Source organism: Orycteropus afer, unplaced genomic scaffold, assembly GCF_000298275.1.
Source record: "Orycteropus afer afer isolate SDZICR_OR568_19922 unplaced genomic scaffold, OryAfe1.0 scaffold00065, whole genome shotgun sequence".
Classification (NCBI taxonomy): domain Eukaryota; kingdom Metazoa; phylum Chordata; class Mammalia; order Tubulidentata; family Orycteropodidae; genus Orycteropus; species Orycteropus afer.
The window spans coordinates 2,891,831-2,915,128 of record NW_006921652.1 but is presented as its reverse complement, the minus strand read 5'-3'; the positions used below and the strand labels follow the sequence as shown (position 1 = coordinate 2,915,128).

Below are 23,298 nucleotides of genomic sequence, written 5' to 3'. Positions count from 1 at the left end.
AACTGCCTTGAAAGAAATCACAGATATTCTGAAACCTTGGACCCACGAGGGATAAGTCTGGCTCCCAGCTCACTCGGCTTTGTGTCTCACTTGAACTCCAACCCTAAGTGGCCCTGAAATACTTCCTCAGGTTGTATTGGCTCTCAGCTCCAGGCATCATGCTGTTGTCTTATTCTCCTAAAAAGCTCTGAAACTGCCTTTGAATGCTGGCTGCAGGATAAACAGTGGCTGCAAGAAACAGTATTTGAACTCTTCAAATCCACCTTCTTACATCCCTGACCTTCCTGTTTCTCTTCTCACCTACACTCGAGGTCCCACAGCAGAAACGGTTGGGCTTTTCCACCTAGCACAAGGGGATAACCCCTATGCCTTCCAAAGGGTTTCTATCTTTACCAGTATTAATGATGTGGTTTTACACAATGAGGAAAAGCTCTGAGAAAACTTACAGTGTAAAACTTACAACAAAGTATATTTAGCAGACTGCAGAGTCATTTTCAAAGAGGATTGTTTGCTGGAATTTTTTTCAATCTGCAGACAAAAGCAATGTCTCTGTTGAACTATTAAGACTCCCTGACATGACAATACCTGAAGGTTTCTAAACTCACAGTTCTTTTCCCTGCGAGCTATTTGCTCAGCTTCCCTAATAATACCCTGGCTGCCTGGCGCCCTGCCAGCTCTGTCTCAGGCAATATGCAAGCTAAACATTTTTTGACTGATTTCAATATTTTCTTATGAGCAACTAGACAGTATTTTATCTAGTGACTATTACTGATTACTGTAATCTAAGCCCAGAGTAAGCTCCTGTAAAGGTAATATTATTAGAATTGACACTCAAGGTGAAAAGCATAGCAATTAACCAAGACTTGGAGAACAACACTACATTCGGAATAGTGCTGGGGAGTTATTCTATTTTCGTTGCCTCAACTTTGTCTTCTTTTCAAAAACACCATACCTGTTGTTACTCCATCGATCAGTGAGGAAGTCTACCTTAAATGTAGGTTACACTTCTATTTGCAAGGGAAAAGTTAAACCACCTGCTTAATAAAATTACTTTCTTTGTGTGTGAAGCTGTCCCATCCCTTGGTGGTTCCTAGGCAAGGAAAATCACTCTGCTCTGAACACTTCATTTTGTAGGTGAACAGCAAACAAGTGACCCAGGGCTTCTTGCATGCTGCACTATATTTTACATCTCTTTCCCTTGCTTTTGTGGCATGCCTCTGTTTAGCTTTATTGACAAAACAATCTGTGCCTAATGTTTAAACAACATCTGTAAATGTATTATTAAATTATGTTGGACGAAAAAGCCGAACAATTCTATGAAACCTTATGACCCTTGATTGATTTTTCTTTAGATCACGGAAGTTGAAGGGATAATTTGTGAATGTTTTAACATTTACATCTAAACAGGTACCTATATTTATATAATATTTGATTACTTATAAGAGTATTGGTTGTGTTATTACAATAACTCAGAAAGGAACTTGACCTTTACCCATAGTATCTGTTTGTTGTAATAAAGGAGATTCTATTTTCTTAAAAATAGGTTTATATTTTTACCTGCCAGTGGCATAAATCGCTAAGGATAACATATATTTTTTTTCCACTAGGAATAAATGAGAACTAATGCCTGAATTAAAGAACTCTGATGGTGCAGTACCTAAGGGATTTGACTGCTAACCAGAAGGCTGGTGGTTCAAACCAGCAGATGTTCCATGAAAGATGGGGCAATCTACTTTTATAAAGATTTACTGCCTTGGAAACCCAATGGAGGTCACTATCAGTCAAAATCGACTCGATGGCAGGTTTTTTTTTCAGAGTACTGCCTGAACACTCTGTATTTTTGAAGGCAGTAAATGAAGTTAACTAGGAAAATCTGATATGTGTATTAAATCTGTGAACTCTAGAGCTGTGACAATTCTGTACAGTGCTACCTTGGATGAGACGATGCTACCTGGATGGTTTGTGATTGGCTACTAACAAAAAGGTCAGTGGTTAGAATCCACCCAGTGGAGTCACAGAAGAAAGTCTGTGGTCTGTTTCTCTTTGCAGCCATTGAAAGCCCTATGGAGTGCAGCTCTTCTCTGACACAAATGGCATCACCATGAGTCAGAATCAACTGGACTGAAACAGGTTTTTTTGGGGGCGGGGGTTGATGGAAAGTATGTATGTATGTATGTGTGTACGTGTGTGTGTGTGTGTGTGTATTGTTATGTGCCATTGAGTCATACCCGACTCACAGTGACCCCTACTTGGGTTTCCAAGGCAGTATCACTGTGGAAGTAGATTGACCAACCTTCCTTCTGAGGAGTGGCTGGTGGGTTTGAACTGCCAGCCTCCTGGTTAGCAGTCAAGTGCCTTAGGCACTATGCTACCAGAGCTCCTATATATACATATATATATATATATATATAATAATACTTTGCTCCTAAAAAGGAGCTCTGGTGATGTAATGGGTAAGGCATTTGACTGCGAACTAGAAGTTTGATGGTTCAAATCTACCAGCAGCTCCATGGGAAGAAGATGAGACAATCTATTTGCATAAAGACTTATGGTGTCTTGGAAACCCTATGGGGTTGCTAAGAGTCAGAATCGACTGGATGGCAGTGGGTTTGGTTTTGGTTTTGCTCCTAAAACCCATATTGGAGCACAAAGGAATAAATGGTTAACATCACTCCTTAATGGGATAGCGTTTGAATGAGAAATAGTAAACAAAGAAACTGTAAAATTCACTCAGTGTACCCTAGGCTAGAATTCTGTTGAGGCAGGAATGGTGGGAGCCTTCCAGCCAGTGAGACACAATCACAAAGCACAGGTTTTCATCACACAAAATTCTCAGGTCTGCAACATTGGCATGAAAACGTATAAGTGAGTTTTCATTTGATCATTCTACACTCACATTTTCAATGTAAAAAATAAAGTTTATCTATTTAAGAGAAGAGAGAACCTGGTAGTCAGGATGTGTATGTTTTTTTTTTTAAAAAGTTCAACCTCAATATTTAAAGACCTATATAACCATCTAATCCCCAAATTTTAAGTTTCTACTCATATGATGAAAAAATTCAACATATGAATGTATTTTCACTGTGGATGTAATAGGAATGTTTGTCACAAAACAACAATGAAAAACTAAAAAGACAAAAGCCCTAAATGTTATTATTTATCATTTGAGATCAAATTATAATTGGAAATGAGAGAGCAAAGGAGGAAGAATACATAAATTTATGACATTACACTTCAAACGTGATTACACGTTAAGCCTAAATCTACCGCCAGCATGCTAGACTGAAATATTTAGGCAACTGGGTATGGAAGTCAATACTTTAAAAAACATATATTTACCTCAAATATTTAGATAATTTAGGTAAAAATATTTTACCCAAATTATTTGTATAATTGCCTCAATTCTCAAGTAATTTATTGGCAAAGACTCAACAGAAGATGTCTCATCTAATAAGTTTCACATCCTGTCTGAGGTCCCAAACCCTATAACTATGAACACCAACCATTTAAAGGTTCCTCTTTCTGCTTTCATTCTGACAATTAGGCCAAATATAAGAGTTAAAACAATTATTTGTTTTATTTCAAACTTTCTCTTGAATAATCAAATTGGTTTTCTTGTTCTACGTTTAAATTCCCCCTAGTATACTTTCACCCCCAACCCCCTACCTTCTGGCTCCATTTTCTGTAGGAATAGTCAGCCAGGGCTGGTAGCACATATCACTTATATGTCAATTAAAGAAGAGTAAAATTAGTTTAGGGATAGAGCGAAAGAACAGTGATAAGCCTCACACTTCTCCCACTTCCAATCCAAACCTAAGTTACAGTTAGGTCAGCCAAGGTTTCTATGACAAGCTAACAACCAGACATGAGTTTATATTTTTCAGTTACATATTGTGCATTTCAATATGGTATGTTGCTGCCAATAATTATGACTGATCTACACCCAGCCTACCCTTCGGCATTTTATTAAATTACTCCAACAGTGACTTATGGTGACTCAGAGTTCATACAAAAATGTACATGTGTGTTAACAAGTTCTAAGAAACCCAAGGAAGAAGAATGAATTAAAAAAAAAAAAAAAGTTGTGGCTAAATGAGATGAAGGAAAACTGCTAAAATACGAATGAGGGTTTTGTTTGTTTGTTTGTTTGTTTGTTATTTCTAGAAGAAAGTAACTCAGGCTAGTATTTAATACGGGAAAAATGATTACAAGCTCTCAAAGAAGCTTCATGTAATTTCTTATTACAATAAAGGAAAAGCAAAATCACTCAATGTGTATTCTGCTTTTCAGTCTTAAATGTGTCATCACATTTTAAGATTCTCTTGACAGTTTGGTTTCTATGCCGGTGCTGTCTGGCTTTCCCCATTTTTGCATATTTCCTACTTAATAAATGTATGAACAGTTCCTTAAAAGTAAAAGGTCCGGATGAGAATTAATAAATCTTTAAAAACTCAAATCAAATATGCGAATGTCATTTTTCATCAAAGTTAAGAAAAACCAACCTCTATTAAAATTCCTAGTTACTTCAGGGAAATCGAGTTGAGACAGTTGTCAAACGCAAAGCAATGAAGTGCGAACAAAAGTCACTTCTAACTCCACACAGAAGTACAGAGAACACAAGGTGCCAGTTAAGAAATAGAATTATGTTTCTATCCCAAGTAATGTAAAACTAATTTTTAATTTATATGCCTGTTCAGGTGGCATAGTGCCTAAGGCACTTGACTGCTAACCAGAAGGCTGGTGGTTCAAACCCACCAGCCACTCCTTGGAAGGAAGGTTGGGCAATCTATTTCCATAGTGATACTGCCTTGGAAACCCAAGGAGGGGTCGCCATGAGTCGTAGACGACTTGACGGTGCATAACAACAACAACATGCCTGTTCAGAATTGAATATCCGTATGTTGTTTAGTCATCATAATCCATCTGATGGCAGTGGGTATGCTGTTTAGGACAATGTCTCTATATACTTTGAGTTATTTAATAGGTGTTATGATTATAACTTTTTTAAAGATCATCTCCCCTCCACTTTTAACTACAAACTAAAGTAGGATTGTGATCACTAACTAAGAACAGCATACCTTCAATACAGATTTTGCAGAGTCTAGAATAGCAACAAATGTAAACTTTTCCTCTCACAGGACCTTTTTGCTGCCTCTACATTCACAAGAAATGTACCATAAGGTTGTCCACCCATAGAAAGCCACTTGTATTGGACTGTATTCTGTGGTAATGGTGTTTATGGATGGAGTTTGCTAGCAACACTGAGGAGGAAGAGAGATGGCATGTGGGATACATCACCTGGTGGGCATCAGAGCCTCTGCTTCCCTCATTAGAGAGCTCACCCTGCCTCTCCTGTGCCTCCTTTCCCAAGGAAATGCAACATTTGTATAGCCTCTTGATTGTGTTTAAATCACCTCACCTTCAGTTTAAGTTTTTTGTTGTTGTTAAAAAAAGACCACTAATTTAGATGTGCGTCTAAACATTGTTGTTTGTTCTTGTTAGGTGCCTGTGGTATAGTAAATTACTTTGTGTGGCTTTTCTACCCATAAGTCTTTGTAAACTCCAAGGTGGGATTTGCTATGAGCAACTGAGGAGCTCCTGATTGCTGAAGGTGTCCACCTGGAGTATTTCTGTTGGGAGTGGCACATAACAATGTTCTGGGAGGTGCCCACTCTCTCAGGTGCTTAGAGTTCTGATGCTATAATTGGCTAGTTTGACCACCCTGCCGGGCTCAAAAAGGAGGCCTCCTGGAGGCAGAACTCTCTCTGACTGCTGGTTGAGGAAGACGTGCTGCTGAAAGAGACACGGGCTCCTGAGACACGCGTTGCTGGGAAAGAGACGCAAGAGACACACATTGCTGAGTGAGACAGCGAGGGACTAGCACTGCTGGAAAAGAGACTGTGAGAGACTCTTGGCTGAGGGACGGTGGGCTGGGAGAGAGACTGAGCGTTCTTCCTGAACTTGAGTTGTAGCTTGGTGCTTCCCTAATAAACCCCATAATCTGTGAGTTCTGTGTGGCCACTGCAGCGAATTATCGAACCCAGGAGAGAGGTGGTGGATGCTCTGGGAAGAACGGTTGGTGAAAGGACTGGAGGGAGGCAGCATGTTTGGCCTTGCAGTAATAGGCCTTGGGTTACTGCTGGTAATCCTGTCTTCCTCTTGTGAGATTAGAGGAGGTCAGAACATGTGGCCTCCTTGCCGTTTTTGCAGTGCCATCAAGTCGGCTCTGAGTCATAGCAACCCCATGTACAACAGAATGAAACACTGCCTGGTTTCGTTCTCACAATCCTTGCTATGCCTGAGCCCATCATCCAAATGTGATCTACTTTAAATATCATTTAGAACAATTTGAAAGATTAAATTCAAATATGTGATATTCACTAACTTGAAAATTAAGATACAACAGCAAGTGAAAACAAGACAATAAAAACATGTCAGCAGCCACACAAACCGTGGTAACACATGCAGATAGAGTAAGCCTTCTGTTGGCCCCCTACCCACTGACTAAAAGGGCTGCTGCAAAAATTGATCTCCCAAGGCTGCAATAAGGTCATAGAAATTGATAACCCTTACAAGCAATGCTTATGTGAGTCTGTCTGTGTCTTGCAGATAGTCCACTTTGTAAATTAATCCTCCAAAGGCAAATATATTGTAAGTAGCTTGTTATCTCTAAAATACTAAATTGGAGAATACATGGGATTATATTGACAGAAATTACATTTTCTGTAATGGGGTATAATATATCTGAAATCTCTCCCAAAGGCTTCCAGGCTCTCTAACACAGAAGGGTCTGTTAATGTAGGTGCAATGGACATCAAGAACAAATTTATTCACCAAAATGGATTAGGCCATGTAATCAGAGATTCTGTAATATTAATCTTTGACACTTATTGAACAGACAGAAATACTTCTATCTGCAAAATGGCATTCCCAGCTCTCCCCTTTCCTGATCCAGGCTTTGGGCCTTTTCTGGATTTTACTTCAAAGAGGATAAGGTTTCCCCATCATAAACACTAATCTAAAAATATTAGGACAATTAATTAGATACACTTAGGTTTAGAGGATATTGGATTTCGATACCCTTCAAATATGACACTAGCCATGGGTGATTACATGAAAGCTGGCTTTCAGCACACTCACAAAGGGTAATAAATCATACTTTCTTGAAGCCTCGTTGCCACATCATTGTATGTTAAGTCAGAATATTGTTTGCTGGAGCATCATTGTAGCTTCCCCAAAATCAAGAGTTTACACACTTATTTACAAACAGTATTGCACAGGCCTGAGGTACACCGGGTTTGAGTGGCTTCATAGTAGAAGCATAAATAATTTTTCCCTTTCAATATAAGCAAAAAAGTGAGATCATCCTTGAATACATAGCCCTGACAAAATCTAACTGAATTTAGTTATTCAATGAATATAAAACCTGACGATATGGAATGGTGGATTTTCTTGTTTCCTAGAAAATAAGATGATACTGCTCTGTGTATCAATTATCCTGAAAGAAAGAAAAAATAAAAAAAGCAAAAAGAGCCATAGAGAGAGATACATCTACAGAGCTACAGTGAATGTGAGTTAAACACACACCTACAGCCAAGAAAACCCCAAACTCATTGCCACTGAGTCAGTTCCAACTCATAATTACTCTATAGGACAGAGTAGAACTACCCCATGGGGTTTCCAAGCCTGTAGTCTTTATAGAAGTAGACCGCTACAAACATATACCAGGTACAAAATTTGTCAATTTAGAAAGGAGGTGGCAAGCTATACAATGTTATATTTTCTTTACTAGTAAGTGTCTCAGCTATCAGCCAATAGCTTGTGTTCACCTTTGGATCAACAAACCACCAGGGAAGAAGCAATAACTGGGTGTGTCCTCTTAATGCAAAACAGTAGCTGCAGGTTGCCAGAGGGGAAAACATTGTGTTTAAACTCAAAGCCAAATTACTTACCAATTGTTCACTTGAAGGATGGTGAGTCCCGTGTCTTGTGCCAACTGCTTTTTCTGTTCTTCAGAAGGGTAAGGGTGCTGAAAGAACAAAAAAGATAGTTGTATATCAGACAATATCCAGGCCATTTTGTCAATAACCTAAGTGTCTAGTGAAGTCTATAATTAAAGGTAAAAATGCTGAGGTGTGTCACTCTTATTAATGGAATACTACATCATCTAATTAATGGCAGTAAAAGACAAGCCAATTACAAAGATTAGTGAAGTGTATAAATAGCTACTTAGGATACTTGCAGAACCTTGATACTGAGTTTATCCTTTAACAGGTTTATTTGTTGCAAACACAGAAAGTTTAGTATGATCCTTAGTGTATTTTATAGGATTAAAATAAAGGAAGCCTTTTGGTTTACCTTATAAAACATACCACTCTGACTTAATATTTTCATAGGCTCATGGACTTAACCATTTAAACTAACAATCTCAGCTGAGGTCCCAGTAGCTAAGCACCTTGTGAATGTGACCCTCTGCTTCCAAAATACCATGTTACCAGATGAAAATATCAAAATGGAGAGTAGCTATATTTAAAAAACAAAACACTATTCATTTAGCTCTTCTCCAAAGCACAAATAAAATTCAACCAAAGTTGGTTTCCACATCCGAATGTCAACACATGCTGGGATTCTGAACACAGGCCAATATAAGGTCAAAGACCAGCATATTTTGCATGCCAAGAACAAGGCCAGCTATGTTCCTCATGAGTTACAGTGGATAAAGAGTATTACAGGATAAGATAATAAAATGAAACTCATATCTCCCTGAAGGTTTAGATTTCTACTGTAATTAATTTTGGCACACTTTTTGTTCAATAGCCAATTACATGGAAATTTGAAATACACAATTCTAAAACTTGAGGAAGGAATTGAGAACATGATTCGCATTTTTGGAGACATTGACTAGCTTAAAACAAAGCATCCCAGTAAACCCTCCCAAGATAAAGTTGTTCTGATAGTCAACCCTCTGTTCTATTATGAATGGGAAAGGGTACCCTCAACTTAACTATCTGTGCCATTGAAAGTAAATTCTGGTCTATTGAAAGCTAATTAACGTAGCTTTTAATCTCATTAATACTGTCTGATTAGATGCTAAAAAGGCTTGTTAATGACCACTTCAGTGCTCTTATATGTAAGTTTAAATATGTTCTATATCTGTGCACAAGGGATTCGTTTGTGGAGAGCAGAGATACAGCAATTTTTCCCATAAGCATTGTCTTTGATTGTCACTTAATCAATAAATACACAATTAGAATAAGGCTTTTCTTTTATGGAATATAGTGCCTTTCTCTGAAGAACTCCAAGTATATTACAGACAGGATAGCAATTAATCCCCATTATATCCCTTCAAGGGGCATAAATGGAATCTATCATGCCTCCTGTTTTACAGGTGAGGAAACTGGTCATTGGAAGGGATGGTCAGCAGTAGGACATGAGTCAGTGACATTTCCTGTGTCCACTTCCAGTGTTTAAGCCTCACCGTGATGGAAGGAAGTGGCAAACAGCTTTCATAATACCTATTAGTGTCCTTTGCTCAAAAAACTCCAGCTTTCAAGGCCCCTCATCATCTAGCTCTGCTCACCTCTCAGATTTTACCTCTTCCTCCTCACCCCGATGCCACACCTATGTCCAGTCACCCTGTCCTTTCTGTCCTTCCAACATGCCAAATTTGTTCCTATCATTCAGATTCTTTCTCCTTTGCCACTGTCAGGTTTCTGCTCAAATATCAAACTTTGCCTAGCTTGATGACCACTACCCACCTTATTACTGTCCCATCAACCTTTCTCTTACTTCCTTAATAGCAAGCATCACTCCCTGAAATACCTGTTTAAATAATGTCCTTGTGTCAGTGGGTCTCTCCCCACTCAATTAAACCAAAATATCTGTTGCTGTTGAGTTGATTCTGATTCATGGAGATCCCACACGTGTCAGAGTAGAAATGTCCTCAAGATTCTCTGAATTTTCAGAAGTAGATAACCATTCTTCCAAGACACCTCTGGGTGGACTCAAACTCCCAGACTTCTAGTTAGCAGCCGAGTGATTAACCGCACAACTCTAAAGCCCTTGCCTATCTTGCTCACCATCCTCAAAACCTAGACTAGCACACAACCAGAAACTAGTAAATATTTGTTGATGGAATGAATGGCTATTACTTGCTATGATACACAGATACTCCTCACTCAGCTACAACATCAAAATCTATAATAAAAAATTATCAAAGCCCACGGGAAGTATAAACAATCCAATTTGAGATCTATTATACAACTTTCCTTACTCATTTCTAAAAGTGATGTCAACCCTCTCTTTTCAAATAAAAGCGTATAAACAAACCTCAGACTAAGATAAAATCATGTGGCAATCAGCCTGATCAAGGTAATGCCAATCACAGCCACCAAAATAATTGTATACTGAGCTAAAAGCAATCCACTATCCTAAGGTTCCTAAAGTTCCTAAGGTTGGGAGCTTTGGTAGTGCAGTGTCTAAGGCATTTGACTGCTAACCACAAGGCTGGCAGTTCAAACCCACCTGCCACTCTTTGGAAACAAGACTGGGCAATCTACTTCCATAGAGAAACTGCCTCAGAAACCCAAAGAGGGGTCGCTATGAGTTGGAAACGACTTGGCGGCAGTGAGTTTGGTTTGGTTTTATTATCCTAAGGTTTAAAACATAACTTCCACCCTATCAAGGTTTGCCACTCAGTGAAAACCAAATGAATCTTTTTATTCTATGAACAGAATATTGAATTATGGTTTGGTCCATAGTAGTTCCATGCCCACACTAGTTTATGAATCATACGTCGGTTTACATGACTCTATTGAACTGTGTCATTTATGCTGGTACTCACTATGTGACTTTGAACATAGGACAACTTTTCTAATCCTCAGTTTTGCCATGTAAATTCTAAGATCCATAGAAGTTAAAGTTGACTCAAGCTAGCAGTTCTTATATTATTATCCAACTAGAATAGAAACCGAGTTTTAAAATATGCAAATTGGAGCATTCAGCTAGTGGCACTATTTACCATATAAAGTTGTAGATTGAGATACGCAAGCATGCCCCGTCTATAACATTTTCTGTAACATTATCTTACTTATAGTCTTCCAGGCCCTATTGAAATCTCTGAGTGATTTTCAACAGATTTAATCACTATGTCAACATTCCCTCCTTAATATAGCTAGATGGAAATACCTTTTGCTCTGTCTTATTAGTTGTGTCTTAATATTAGGACCAGAACTGGATAAGAATTAATATTTATGCCATTGAGCTTTGGTTACTTTGAAAATTGAGAATTGTCACAGTAATTTATTTGTTCTATGTTTTCAAGAGTATTTTTGCATGCCTGTTTCTGAGCAAGTTTTATACACATTCTTATAAAGCAAGTGGAATTCACAATTTATTTATGCAAGTGGTGTCAGGGAAATTCTCTTTGAATTCTTAAAATTACCTGAGTCATTACAGCTTCAAAGAACGATAATATGGCCCCCGAAATTTCAGTGCAAATTTATGTTGTTTCTTCACATCATGTAGTTTTTTTATTTCATAATTTAAATATCATAAAATGAGAAAGTTCTATCCTTTTTTTTTTTTCTCTGTCACTTTTCATGTGATCTGATTTTAAGTAATTGGAACAAACTGTGTCTAATTTCATGCAGCATAATTGCTAGGCAGCCTCAAGCTACAGAGACCCAGCACTCTGTCTCCATTAAGCAATTTTCAGTTGTTCAGGATATATATATTTATATACATATATTTAATAGAAATGAGTGAGCCTGGACAAAATTACGTGTCACAATGATCTGAATGGTTTTTCTTTTTCTAATAGTTCTTGGCTTTGGTGTCCCACAAACTTTCAATTCCCCAAAAAATCTCTAATTGCTAGAATCACATGAAGCTATGACCTCATATAGCTAAACTAATCCACAGCCAGCCAAAAGCTCACGAAAGAAAGAGGTGTTTTTCAAACTGAAATCCAATATGTTTTAATATCTTAAACCCTATGCATCTTTACTAGATAAGCTTTTTGCCATATTCCTTTGTAGACTTCAAAAAAAAAAAAAAAAGACAAAAAACCAACATGCCAAAGGCAAGGCTGCTGTAAAAACATCCAAAGCCCTGTTATGTTCCACCCACAGGGCTGGTAAGGGCTCTACAGGCAAAGACAGCCAGTCATTTTGCAAAGGAGATAAAGAGTGATCCTTGAGGAGTGCCATTTTAGGAAGAAAATGGGAACTTGATTCCAAACCATTGCAACGTAGGGCCTGAGTCACCCCTTGCTATTTTCCTGGACACCTTTGCTGCTGTTGTGTCTAAGTGGCCAGGCCACTAGTTTAAGCAAGGTCAGTAGGTTCTCGTGAAGGAAAGATGAATTGCACATGCCAGCTACACTAGCCACCTAACCACTTTGGGGTATCAAAGCAAATTTGACCACAGTCCAATAGACAGTGACTGGAGACCTCACCTTTGTTGTGTACATTAGCCTCATGCCATTATCTCTTAAAAGCTTAATTATTTGCAAACAATTGATCAAGATGGGAATTTGAGAAAGGATATGCAAGGGCCACTGGGAGAACCACATCGCATTAAGAGAGCAAACAAAATTACCTTTAGATCTTACAATAAGAATTAACGATTGAGACGGGAGAGTGAGGCAGTGCAGTAGCTGCAAGGGTTCTTTCTTGAGTGTTTCCCATTTGATCTGCATTAACACCTCAGGAATGAGTGAAAGCCATAAAACCGTGATTATGTATGGGGAAAGCCGACCCTCCCTTCCAGCATCAAACCTGCAAACGTGTGTTAGGCTGCTTTTGCTGGGAAGAGGAAAGAGGCTGGGCTCAAAGGGAAATAAGTGGCTTATGGCCAGTGCAGCCTCACTGAAAGGGAATGACTTACAAAATGATTATCATTATTTCAATAATCAGCACCCTGACTTCTCCTTTATGGTAGACATCTCACGCTGAAATATAAACCGACCGCCACTGTTCATGTGTTTCCAGATGTAGGATGACTTCTAATAATGACCCTATAGAGCAGAGATTGCTTTATAACCCCATCAAAGATAAAAAATGATCCCTGGAGTATGTGCCCTAGGTAATAGAAATAGTTAGAGAATGTCTGAAAAAAAGTCTAAGAATAGCTTATGCAAAAGTTCAGTATGAGCTGTCATTTTAGCAGTGGCAAAGAACAGAAAGTGACAGAAAGAAATGGCAACTTTCTAAAGAAAGTTATCTCTGCACAGTTCCAACTTTATTTCTAGAGGCTGGGGTGGGAAGAGGGGCCCTGAGGTTGGTCATCTGGTATTTCAAAGTTTACAACACATTGAAAGAAAACATTTATTTAAACAACCAAGCAGACTTTTTCAGATGAGCATCAGTAGGAAAAGAGAAACTCTTCAGTAAACACGGATGGAAAATGTCCAGCGTTATATCTTAATGATAATCCTTGACCGAATGTACTCCTTTCATCAAATGTTCCACCCCTTCCTGCAAATGTGGATGCCAAGACAGTGATGAACTTTATCTTATCTACCCTGGTAACCAAGTTTCAATAACGCTCCCTCCCTCACCGCCTTGCCCACTCTAACAGCACATTGTAATGGCAGCAGAAAATTTGAAAATAATCCTGTACAGAGCTCACTGGTGAGATAATGGAAGGCTACGCTGCCCCTTCTCAAGCCTCAGATTAGTAATTTCTTGTGACACAGAACTGCCTCTCTACCAAAACTGCAAACAGCTATAACAAAGCAATAGAGGTGGAAGCAATTTTCAAGCAAAATGTTACATGCTATACTTTAAAAGGTATGGGAATAGGTACTGAAGGAGCTGATCTAACAGGAGAAATTATGGCAACTGTCCAATATAACCCTTATCAAGGCAATGTTGTGTTGCTTGGCTGAATATGTTGGAAGAACAATTTCGGAACTTCTTTTATCCTTTTTCCTCCAGCCCTTTGCCTCCTCCACAGCTAAGTTTAATGCATTAATATAAGTTGACCTTGAGCTAAAGTCTGGTATGTGATGGCGCGATACTCCCTTTAAAGAAAAAAATCTACTATATGGCCTTTAACTATTAAATCTCTGTGCTCTTTTAAACTTCTACTGAGTTTATGTCACTAAAGGAATACTGTGGATCTAAATGAAAATGACCAGCTAGATATTTGACCTTTAAGAGGATAAGCAGAAACTTGCTAACCAAATATCTAAATATATTTATTATATTTGTTTAACTTTTTCTTTTGCCAATAAAAACTTCTCCACTCTAAATAAACTTGCAGTCCTTTTCCCCTTATGCACAGACTATGAATAGCTTACATTGTGACAATTACATTGATCTAGGATACTTTTTGCTTTAAAAAAAAATCCATAATGCTTCCCTATTGTCTTTCGGCTTTATGAATTAGTTTTACTGTTTCAGTGAATGCTTTTTTGTCTTCTGACTGCACATTATCAAAGAGACACTTTGTGCCTCCTATTTGCATTACAAAAGCAGTGCACCGTGCAGTCTCAGAACATAGCCTGAATGCATAGTAGTTGAGTCCTGTATCCTCACACATGCTGGAATCAAAAGAAGAAGGGTGGTGTGGGTACTGGCTGTAAAGCCCAAAATGTTTGGAGCATCATCAGTGAAGTCACAGAATTTCGACTTGCTTCCTGAATTCTCCACTGATGCTCCTAGATTGCTTCACCGCTCAGACAAAACATGCTCCACTTATTGTTTAGCTCTGGCTTTTCCTGCAGCCCAGTTGAGTCATTTTGCAGACAATCCCTCCAATTTCTTGTATAGTCAGCAATAGCTATGAGAAGTTGCTAGTGGAGGTGTGCAAGTAGGAAAGTCAGATAGGAATCTGTAAATTGATCTTATCACATGAAAATGACATAGCTGTGGAAGGCAAAGTGAACACTGTAATATTTCATAACAATCTTTCTGTTTGCACTAATGAGACTATCTTTATAACAGGAGCAATGAAAACATCATGTATAGCCAAGCATAAGAGGCCAATACTAATATGTCCTATCTGCCTCACATATCTGATCTTTTAATACCTTATAAATATCAGTTAAGCATAAAATAAAAACTAACTAAAAAACCAGATATTTATATTAAGGGATTTCATAGTCCTTTGTACTTGGGATTTTTTCCCTTGCAATTCTATAATAACAACAATGTTTTAGATCTACTCTTCATTTTTTATGTGTGTGTGTGTATATAGGATATATCTACATACATATATATTTTTTAAAGTATATATATAATTTAGACTCTAAATCAGAAATTACTTATATTCTCCTCCTGAAAGTATTAACATTCATGAAGAGTGCTCAAATTATTTTGTACATTTATGATTATTAATGAACTCCCTGCATATTGATTTTCTCAGAAGACCATAGCTATAAAAGGAAACCCAAAAATGTCCATTAAGAAAATGGAAGGAATGGGGGATGGGAGTGGAGTGGGGAAAACTCATGCTTCACTTTTAAGTATCTGTTTGAATTATTTTAAATAATAGCTCGTTTGAACTCTTACTATTTTTAGCTGGTACAAATAGTGCAACACACTACAAACATTATTTCATGTCCTCTCAGGATGCCCATGAGTAGGCACTGAGCTTAGCTCCCTGTCACAGATGAGAAAGCTGAGGCTGGGTCATGCACACAGGCACACAGCTACTTAGTACTGCGGCCAGGTCTATCCTATCTTGAGTCTCTCCACTTGGCTACACTCACACTGGTATTTCTTTCCCATTTCTCCATTCTCTTTATTTTAACCTAAATATTTTTCAGCAACAACTATATTACAATGACACATGAGCAAAGTTATTAATTGTAGTGAGTAATGACTGAATGGGAGCTCTGGTAGCATAGTACCTAAGACATTTGACTGCTAACCAAAGGGCTGACAGTTCAAACCCACCAGCCACTCCTTGGAAAAAAGGTTGAGCAATCTACTTCCATAGTGATACTGCCTCGGAAACCAAAGGAGGGGTCGCTATGAGTTGGGTCCGACTGATGACATATAACAACAACAATGACTGAATGCTTCTCTGCACTTGTAACAGCTTTGATCTGGGAAATAAATGCCGCCTCTTTACCCACCTCCCCCATTTGCACACCCACTGCTTCTACCCTGGAGGTAAGTATCAGGGGAAGAGGATGGTGCTGTGGGGTGGATGTTAGTTCACCGCACCTTGGCCTGCACTCTTCCTTGGACATCCATCCAAAGGGACTTTATTAATGATAGATTAGTATTAGCAAGAGTGGCAGAAGTGGTCATCATAACCTATTGAGAAGTGAGGATGTACCAGGCATTGTTTAAAATATTTCACATGTGTTACCTCATTTAATCCTCTACACAATTCTATAAGTTAGTTACAACTATTATACCCATGTTATAGATGAGGCAACTTAGGCACAGAAAAGACAACTGACTTTCTCAAGTTCACACAGTTGGTAAGTGGTAGAACTGGGACTTGAAACTTGGTGGCAACCTACAGGTTGGGAAGATTTTCTTTCGAACTGTTTTTGTATAGTGAGTGGAGCAATCGCACATCATTCCTGATGAGTTAATTATGAATATGTGGGATGATTACTACTCATTATATGAAGACATTATTACAGTAAAACCTGCAAAAGCCAGGACCTGTGTAAGGTAGAAACCTGTTGGAGAAAGGAAAACACAAATATTCCCCACTTAAATGAGAGACAGAAATGCTGTAAGACTGCACCCTGTCAAAAGAGGAAAATCTGTGAGCCCCAGAAAAACAAGGTAGTCCCATCATTATTGCTTTCACAGGTTTCATCACTGTATTACCTTAATGTGTGTTTGTGTGTGTATTTCATTCCTATAATTTGGTTCTTTAATGGAAGATTTTTCCACCAGATAGAAAACTCAATGAAAACTAATACATCCATTACTTAATTAGTGCTCACAGCATTGCTTATTAAGTACAGGAATGAGGGTAGGTTACATGCAGGGACACTCTTTAAAGGTCATAGAAACAGATGCTTCCTGTTCCATCTAACCACACTACAATATGCCTTAACTCGTCTGTTTTGAAATAAATTATCTATTTTTTGCCAATTACTTTCATTTCTTATGTGATTCTTAATCAAATATGAGTTAAATTACATTTGGAAGCATTTCATTTCAGCAGAATAGTGATAAAAACACGTGACTGCTATTGCCATTCATGATGTGAATAATTCTGGGCCCAATAAATATTTGTTGCATGAATGAATGAGTGCTGTTGAAGTTAGACCAAAAAACCAAACTCACTGCTGTCAAGTCAATTTTGACTCATAACAACCACTCCTTGGGTTTCCGAGGCGATATCACCACAGAAGTAGATTGTCCAACCTTCCTTCCAAGGAGTGGCTGGTGACTTTGAACCACCAGCCTTCTGGTTAGCAGTCAAATGCCTTAGGCATTGTGCCACCAGAGCTCAGTCAGTATTTGTAAATAGATTACTTCAGATAAACATCAGAAAACTAATAGCCCCGTTTTGGCAATTATTCATACTTCCCACTCAGTTCTACAAATCCTAAAACAGTGCAGATTTTATTTGTTTTAATTAATTGGTATTTATATAATGTTTACCCTGTGCCAGACATTGTTCTAAATGTTTTACAGACTCATTTAATCCTTACAACAAATCTATGAGGTAAGTATTCTTAACCTCTGCTTTACCCATGAGGAAACTGAGGCACAGAGCCTAAGTGACTTGCACGTAGGATGGAGCTGGGATTTGGTCCCAAGTATTTTGGTCCCAAGTATCATGGTGTTATTCAGCTTTTCTTTCTTAGCATCAATGTACAATTTCCCCTAAAGATTCTCCAAAATCCACTGAATGTTCTTGTTGGGTTTATTTGTTGCAAAAGTTCCCTCCCTACTTTCCAATTCCAATGTAATGAAATTCAAGGTCTCCATCTTAAAGGCGCCTCACACAGGACTGAAGAAAGGATAGCTCTTTCCCTCAGAGTTTCATTTTAACAGATAAAATAAAACAAGCACACACTATATTGGACCACTCTTCTGAAAAGAAAGTTCATGACCGCTTTATACAATAAGCTCCAATAAAGTAAAGATCTTTTTCAAACTATATACAGCTCATCTCTGCTACTTCAGAGAACATACCAGCTAAAAGGAGACCTATCACCAAACTGAAGTACACTTTTCCACTTTAAAAATCAAAGTGAAAGGGTTCTGAAACCATTAAGAAAAAAGACAAGGCAGATGAAATACAACCATACCATTTTAGAATGAGTGTGTTGACAGTAATCATTATTGCCTTTGGAGATGCCCTGTCCGGCATTAAATATTCAGGAAAACTCCTTGTATAAAGAATAAAGTATCCATAAGTTAGAAGCAAAAATAGTACATTTGGTGAGATGTCTGAGACAGAGAAGGATAGAGACGGGAAGAGAGAGGCAGAGAATCCATGCTGCTCCCAATATGACTAAAGACCCCTGGAACTGGTACTCATTCTCTATTGCTAATTTTCCCACTTAAATTACAGTGATGGTGTAGCCTCATCTCATTAGAGATCATTGTCCCCAGTAGACAGTTGTGTTTATGGGGGACTCTGGCTGTTCCACACCTGCTGATCAGGTTGCTATGTGATCAAGGCTGCATACAAACAGCAGACTCGAGCTTGCTGGACTGCAACTGATGAGCCCCGGCTAATTCAGGGGTGATTATGTAGTTTACTGGACCACTAAACCTCTTTAAGCTTGTAATTACTGCCTATTTGAGTAAAGAACATTCAAAAGCAATTCACTGCATCATGCCTGCCACAGCTGGAAGCAGCCTGCCAGCAGTCTGTGGGGACATTAAAATCTACAGGGACGTGGATTGAAGCCCAGCTAGCAGACACTCTCAGCAGCACCCGCAGCCAAGTGTGCACACATTCCCGCTCACCTCTCCTGACCAAGCTTACCATTAAAGGTGCAATGAAAACTATAGAACGGCCATAAAGATGACAAATAATAGAATGTAATGGTGCAAACTACATTTTAATGATTTTTCCCCCTTTGTAAAGCTAAAATTTGAAAAGTCTTTTCACAGTGCCAAAGAGAGAGAGCGCTTTAAATAATAGACAGTGTTCAGATTTACTGTGTGCTTGCTAAAAGTTGCATCCAAAAATACCAACTTGAAAACAAGATGCCCACCCTTTATGCATTATAAAAGAACTGCAATGCATAGTTGTTTGATATCTCTTCCACCCACCTAGCTGCCATGTTTATAACCTTAGCTGGGAAAATATTGTTTAGCTAGCTGATTGACATTTTCTAAAGTTACATGTGTAGATTTGTGCTGTTAATGAATTAAAATGTCTCTAAGACACCTGAGTGAAATTTATTTCAAGAGTCAGAGAAGATTTAAGGAAAAAAATAAAATAAGTATTTATCTATACTCTCGTTTTCTTTTGCTGTCACCTTAACAACTGCAGTTCTTTTGTATAACAAAAGTGTAAAACATGCTTTGCATTGCTGCGGGTATAATTATTACTTGTCTCTAAGTAACAAAAAAAGACTGGAACTTAATGAAGGGGGATTAAGTTAATTTCTTTTTAGCTAACAGTTTCCTGTCTCTTAAAATGCAGACCTTAGTGAACATAATGTTCAGAGAAGGAAAATTAAGCTTTTTATTTCCATGAAAATCTCCACTTTGGAATATTGATATTAAAATATTAAGATGATGTTTATTCTTTAAAAGTATGTAAATTTGGTATTTAATAAAGCCACAGAAATCCTCTCTGACTACTCCATCCAAAGTCCACAGACCCAGGGGTTTTATGTGTTATGTAGACATCATTCCTATTAATATTCATTAGGTGGGTCTGCTTGCATTTTTATAAGCTGTGAGAGAGGCAAAAGAAACAAGCAGAATTCTTTAACACACAGGCATTATCAATTCAACATATGCCAAATAGCAGAGCACCCAGATCTAAAGTTAAAATTCAGATGCAATTTACCTTTACGAAGCTAATATTCATGAAAACTCTTTTCCCTTTACCCATTGTAATCTAACCTATTTAATTATCTCTATTTCTCTGTAACACATTTCAATTTTTAATTTAAGAGATTATTCAGCACTATATTTTATCTTGGTTAACAACAAAACCCTTATCTTACAATCAAACTGAGAACTTCCCCTGAAGAAAAAAAATACTTTAAATTGTTTTAGTAATAAAATTACTTTTATCTTTATGAACCTTCTCAAGCAAACCCTTTCTAAGTCCCAAAAGCATTTATTGATGTGAACTTACTATCTGTCTCCAAGGTGGATTAATGGAAGGGGCACCATCTTAGTCAAAATTTGGGCAGATCCTTAACATTTGTTTCCAAATTATGTTCCAGTTGATTCAATTAACTGGACAGGAAAATGACCAGGCAGTTGTGAATTTATTTCTGTGCAGTTCTCACTGATGTTCAGGGGACAACTAAAATGAGTGGAGGACAGAGCAGGACCTGTTGCCAGCAAGATTATGAGATGAAGTTTGGAAAAAGAAAGATATTCCATCAAAGTTCATTTGAAGGTCAGTTTGAGGCTTTTTTTTAAAAAAAAAAAAAAAAGACTTTGAGCCTTATATTTGTACAACAAAGAGCTTTTTCATATGTCACCAAATCTGAGCTTCACCATCATCACCTGGTGAGGTTGGAAGGGCAAATGATGTTGCCCCAGTTCTAGAGGAGTAGAACCAAAACTCAGAAGGGACACATGCAAGGTTATCAGGGTTATATGGCCAGTATGTTTTGGCTCCAATGTCTGAAACCAAGCCTCCTACTTCTCACTCTAGTTCTCTTTACACTTTACTGAAGCTCAAAGTTTGTCTTGTTAATGATAAAATAGAAAGCTGTAACCTCATCTGTTGGAAACCTATTGTGAATTAGCGGGTTTGGCCTCTGTTTTAATGTGGGAATATGCATTGCTGTATACCCAGGGTGAAACAAAGACCTAAAAGTAAAACGAAACAAAGCAGAATGCCTGGTAAATTGGCTGTCATAATTTCTAACAAAACTTATATAAGTAATCTAATTGGTAATGCTAAAAATTCTTCAATAATGGCATTTGCCCCTTTCACAATAGGCTTTGGGAAATACCACTAAGTAAAGACTAGTTTCTTCCTCTTTAAAACAAATTGATTTACTCTTGCTTTGTTGTTGTTATGTACCACGGCAAGCCCTCCTGGGGTTTCCGAGGCAGTATCACTACGAAGTAGATTGCCCAACCTTCCTTCCGAGGCGTGGCTGGTGGGTTTGAACTTCTAGGCTTCTGGTTAGCAGTCAAATGCCTTAGGCATTATACTACCAGAGCTCCTACTTTTGCTTTATTTTTTTTTCCCCCTTTTGCCATTTCATTAGTGAAATAAAGTTGCTAATTGCATATACAAGGGGACTAATTTTCTTCCTTCCTAAGTCTTCCTAAGAGAGTTTAGGCCTATGTGGAGAGTCAGTCACCTGTTTAGGCCAGAAGAGTGGTCATTAAGTCCATTTCTGCTTCAGTGATGTGGTTACACATTTACAAATGGCAAATCTAAAGGAAAACATTTGAAGAGTTACTGGTTTCAAAAGGTGCAGTTAGGTGTAACAATTTCGTTAGATAACTGAAGTTTAAGTCCTAGATCCCACACTAACTGCTTGATCTTGAGCAAATCATTTCAGCTCTCTGAATCTTAGTTTCCTCATCAACAAAATGAGGGAAACAAAATGGGCTCACTCAGAATATTGGTGGTGGTCAAATGAGACAGCATACATAAATTGCTTGGTACAGTGGCTGGCACATATTTAGTGCTTGGTGAGCAGTAGCTGATGCTGATGACTCAGAATTAGTTTGAACAATCTATTTAAAGAAATGTACCTAATATATATAATTTTCAATTTACAGAGATGAGAATCTGACTAGGTGATTTTTGCAAAACTTTTTCTAGCATTTAAATTAAATTTTAATACTGTCTTGCAATTCTCTTTATTTGGACAAACTCACTTCCAAAAAATATAGGTGAGCCCAGCTTCATGGGCATGCAGCCTGTGCAGTCACACAGGGCCTCCTACATAGAAGGCCCCACACTTGGCTTAATGCACTACTGTCACTATCTAGGAATTTGCAAAATTTTTTTAAGAAGGGGCCCTGCATTTTCATTTTGCACTGTGGCCCCACAAATTATGTAGCTGATCCTGCTAAAAGGAAAGGGAGGGTTTGTTTTCCCTATCAGATGTTTTATCCTCAGCTACAACCCCTCTTGAATTTATCTGAGCTTCACAGAAGTAAATAAACAGTTACTATGTCTTTATGAAAAGAGTGTAAAAAAAGGACACACTAAAAAAACAAGAGGCAGGGGGTGAAGCTGACAGTGTCAATGTGCTCAGGCCTCAGACGGATGAGTAAGGACACTTAAATGACCCTCCAGTGGCCTTCAAAGGTTCACACACTTCTGTAAGTGCCTAAATCATCCTCAGGGACTGACTGAGGCACTGAGAAAATATTCCAGGTTGTAAAGTCTATAGGGAGAAAAAGTCAATAATCTGGACCCTTCAAGGTGTGAGGCCCATTCTGGCTCACTGGATTTAGGGATGTTGGGAGCCTTTGTCTTTTGGTGGCTAGAAGTCAGAAGTGGCAATTCGCCCACCTTCCTTGGCAGGGAATGAGGGTCACATTTGGCAGAAAAGAGTGCTCTCCAGAAAAAAGAGCAGAGGCTGTTTTGGCCTGAGCTTCAGCTAGGACAGATCAGGAGTGAGAACTCACCGTTGCATGCCAACCAAATGCCGCTGTAATTAAAAACAAACCTTTGGAAATAAAGTATTTGGAAATTATTTCACTTCCTGCACATACACAATATGAGTTCATCAATAGTTATAATTAATTCCTTTGGTCACAGATTCAGAGGGACAGGGTCAGGGGAATGCTATCATATTGTTTTTAGTTCTCTTAAACACAATTCTCCTTCTTGTTTAAGGAGACTGAGACAAAATATAAATCAGCAAACAAAGAGAAAAAGATCACAAGAAGTAAGTCATAAAATTTCAGAAACCTCCAGCACGTTTGGATTCTGTACCTTACATTATCAAATCTTCTAAAGTGACAACATGAACTTCTTTCAAAAATATAAAATTCCATCATTTTGATGATGCCAAATAATGAATTCAACTATTGTATGCATGTATTTTGTTTAATGGCTTCATTTATTTTAATAACAAAGAGAAACTAGATTTTACAGATGAAAGCTTTTTTTTTTTGGTCTTGGCTCCAGTGCTACTGGGATTTTAAAAATCTGTGATGTTAACCAATATGTGATAATGGATGCTCT

At 38.1% G+C, this 23,298-nt stretch overlaps 1 protein-coding gene across 1 annotated transcript in view; it reads right to left on the bottom strand.

Annotated features, from left to right (window-relative positions):
- MEIS1 (Meis homeobox 1) overlaps positions 1 to 23,298 on the bottom strand; it is a 155,291-nt gene that overhangs the window by 20,815 nt on the left and 111,178 nt on the right. Inside the window, exon 10 of the mRNA XM_007940069.1 lies at positions 7,953 to 8,029. Coding sequence (XP_007938260.1) covers positions 7,953 to 8,029 — 77 coding nt within the window. The remainder of the gene's footprint in view (positions 1 to 7,952; positions 8,030 to 23,298) is intronic.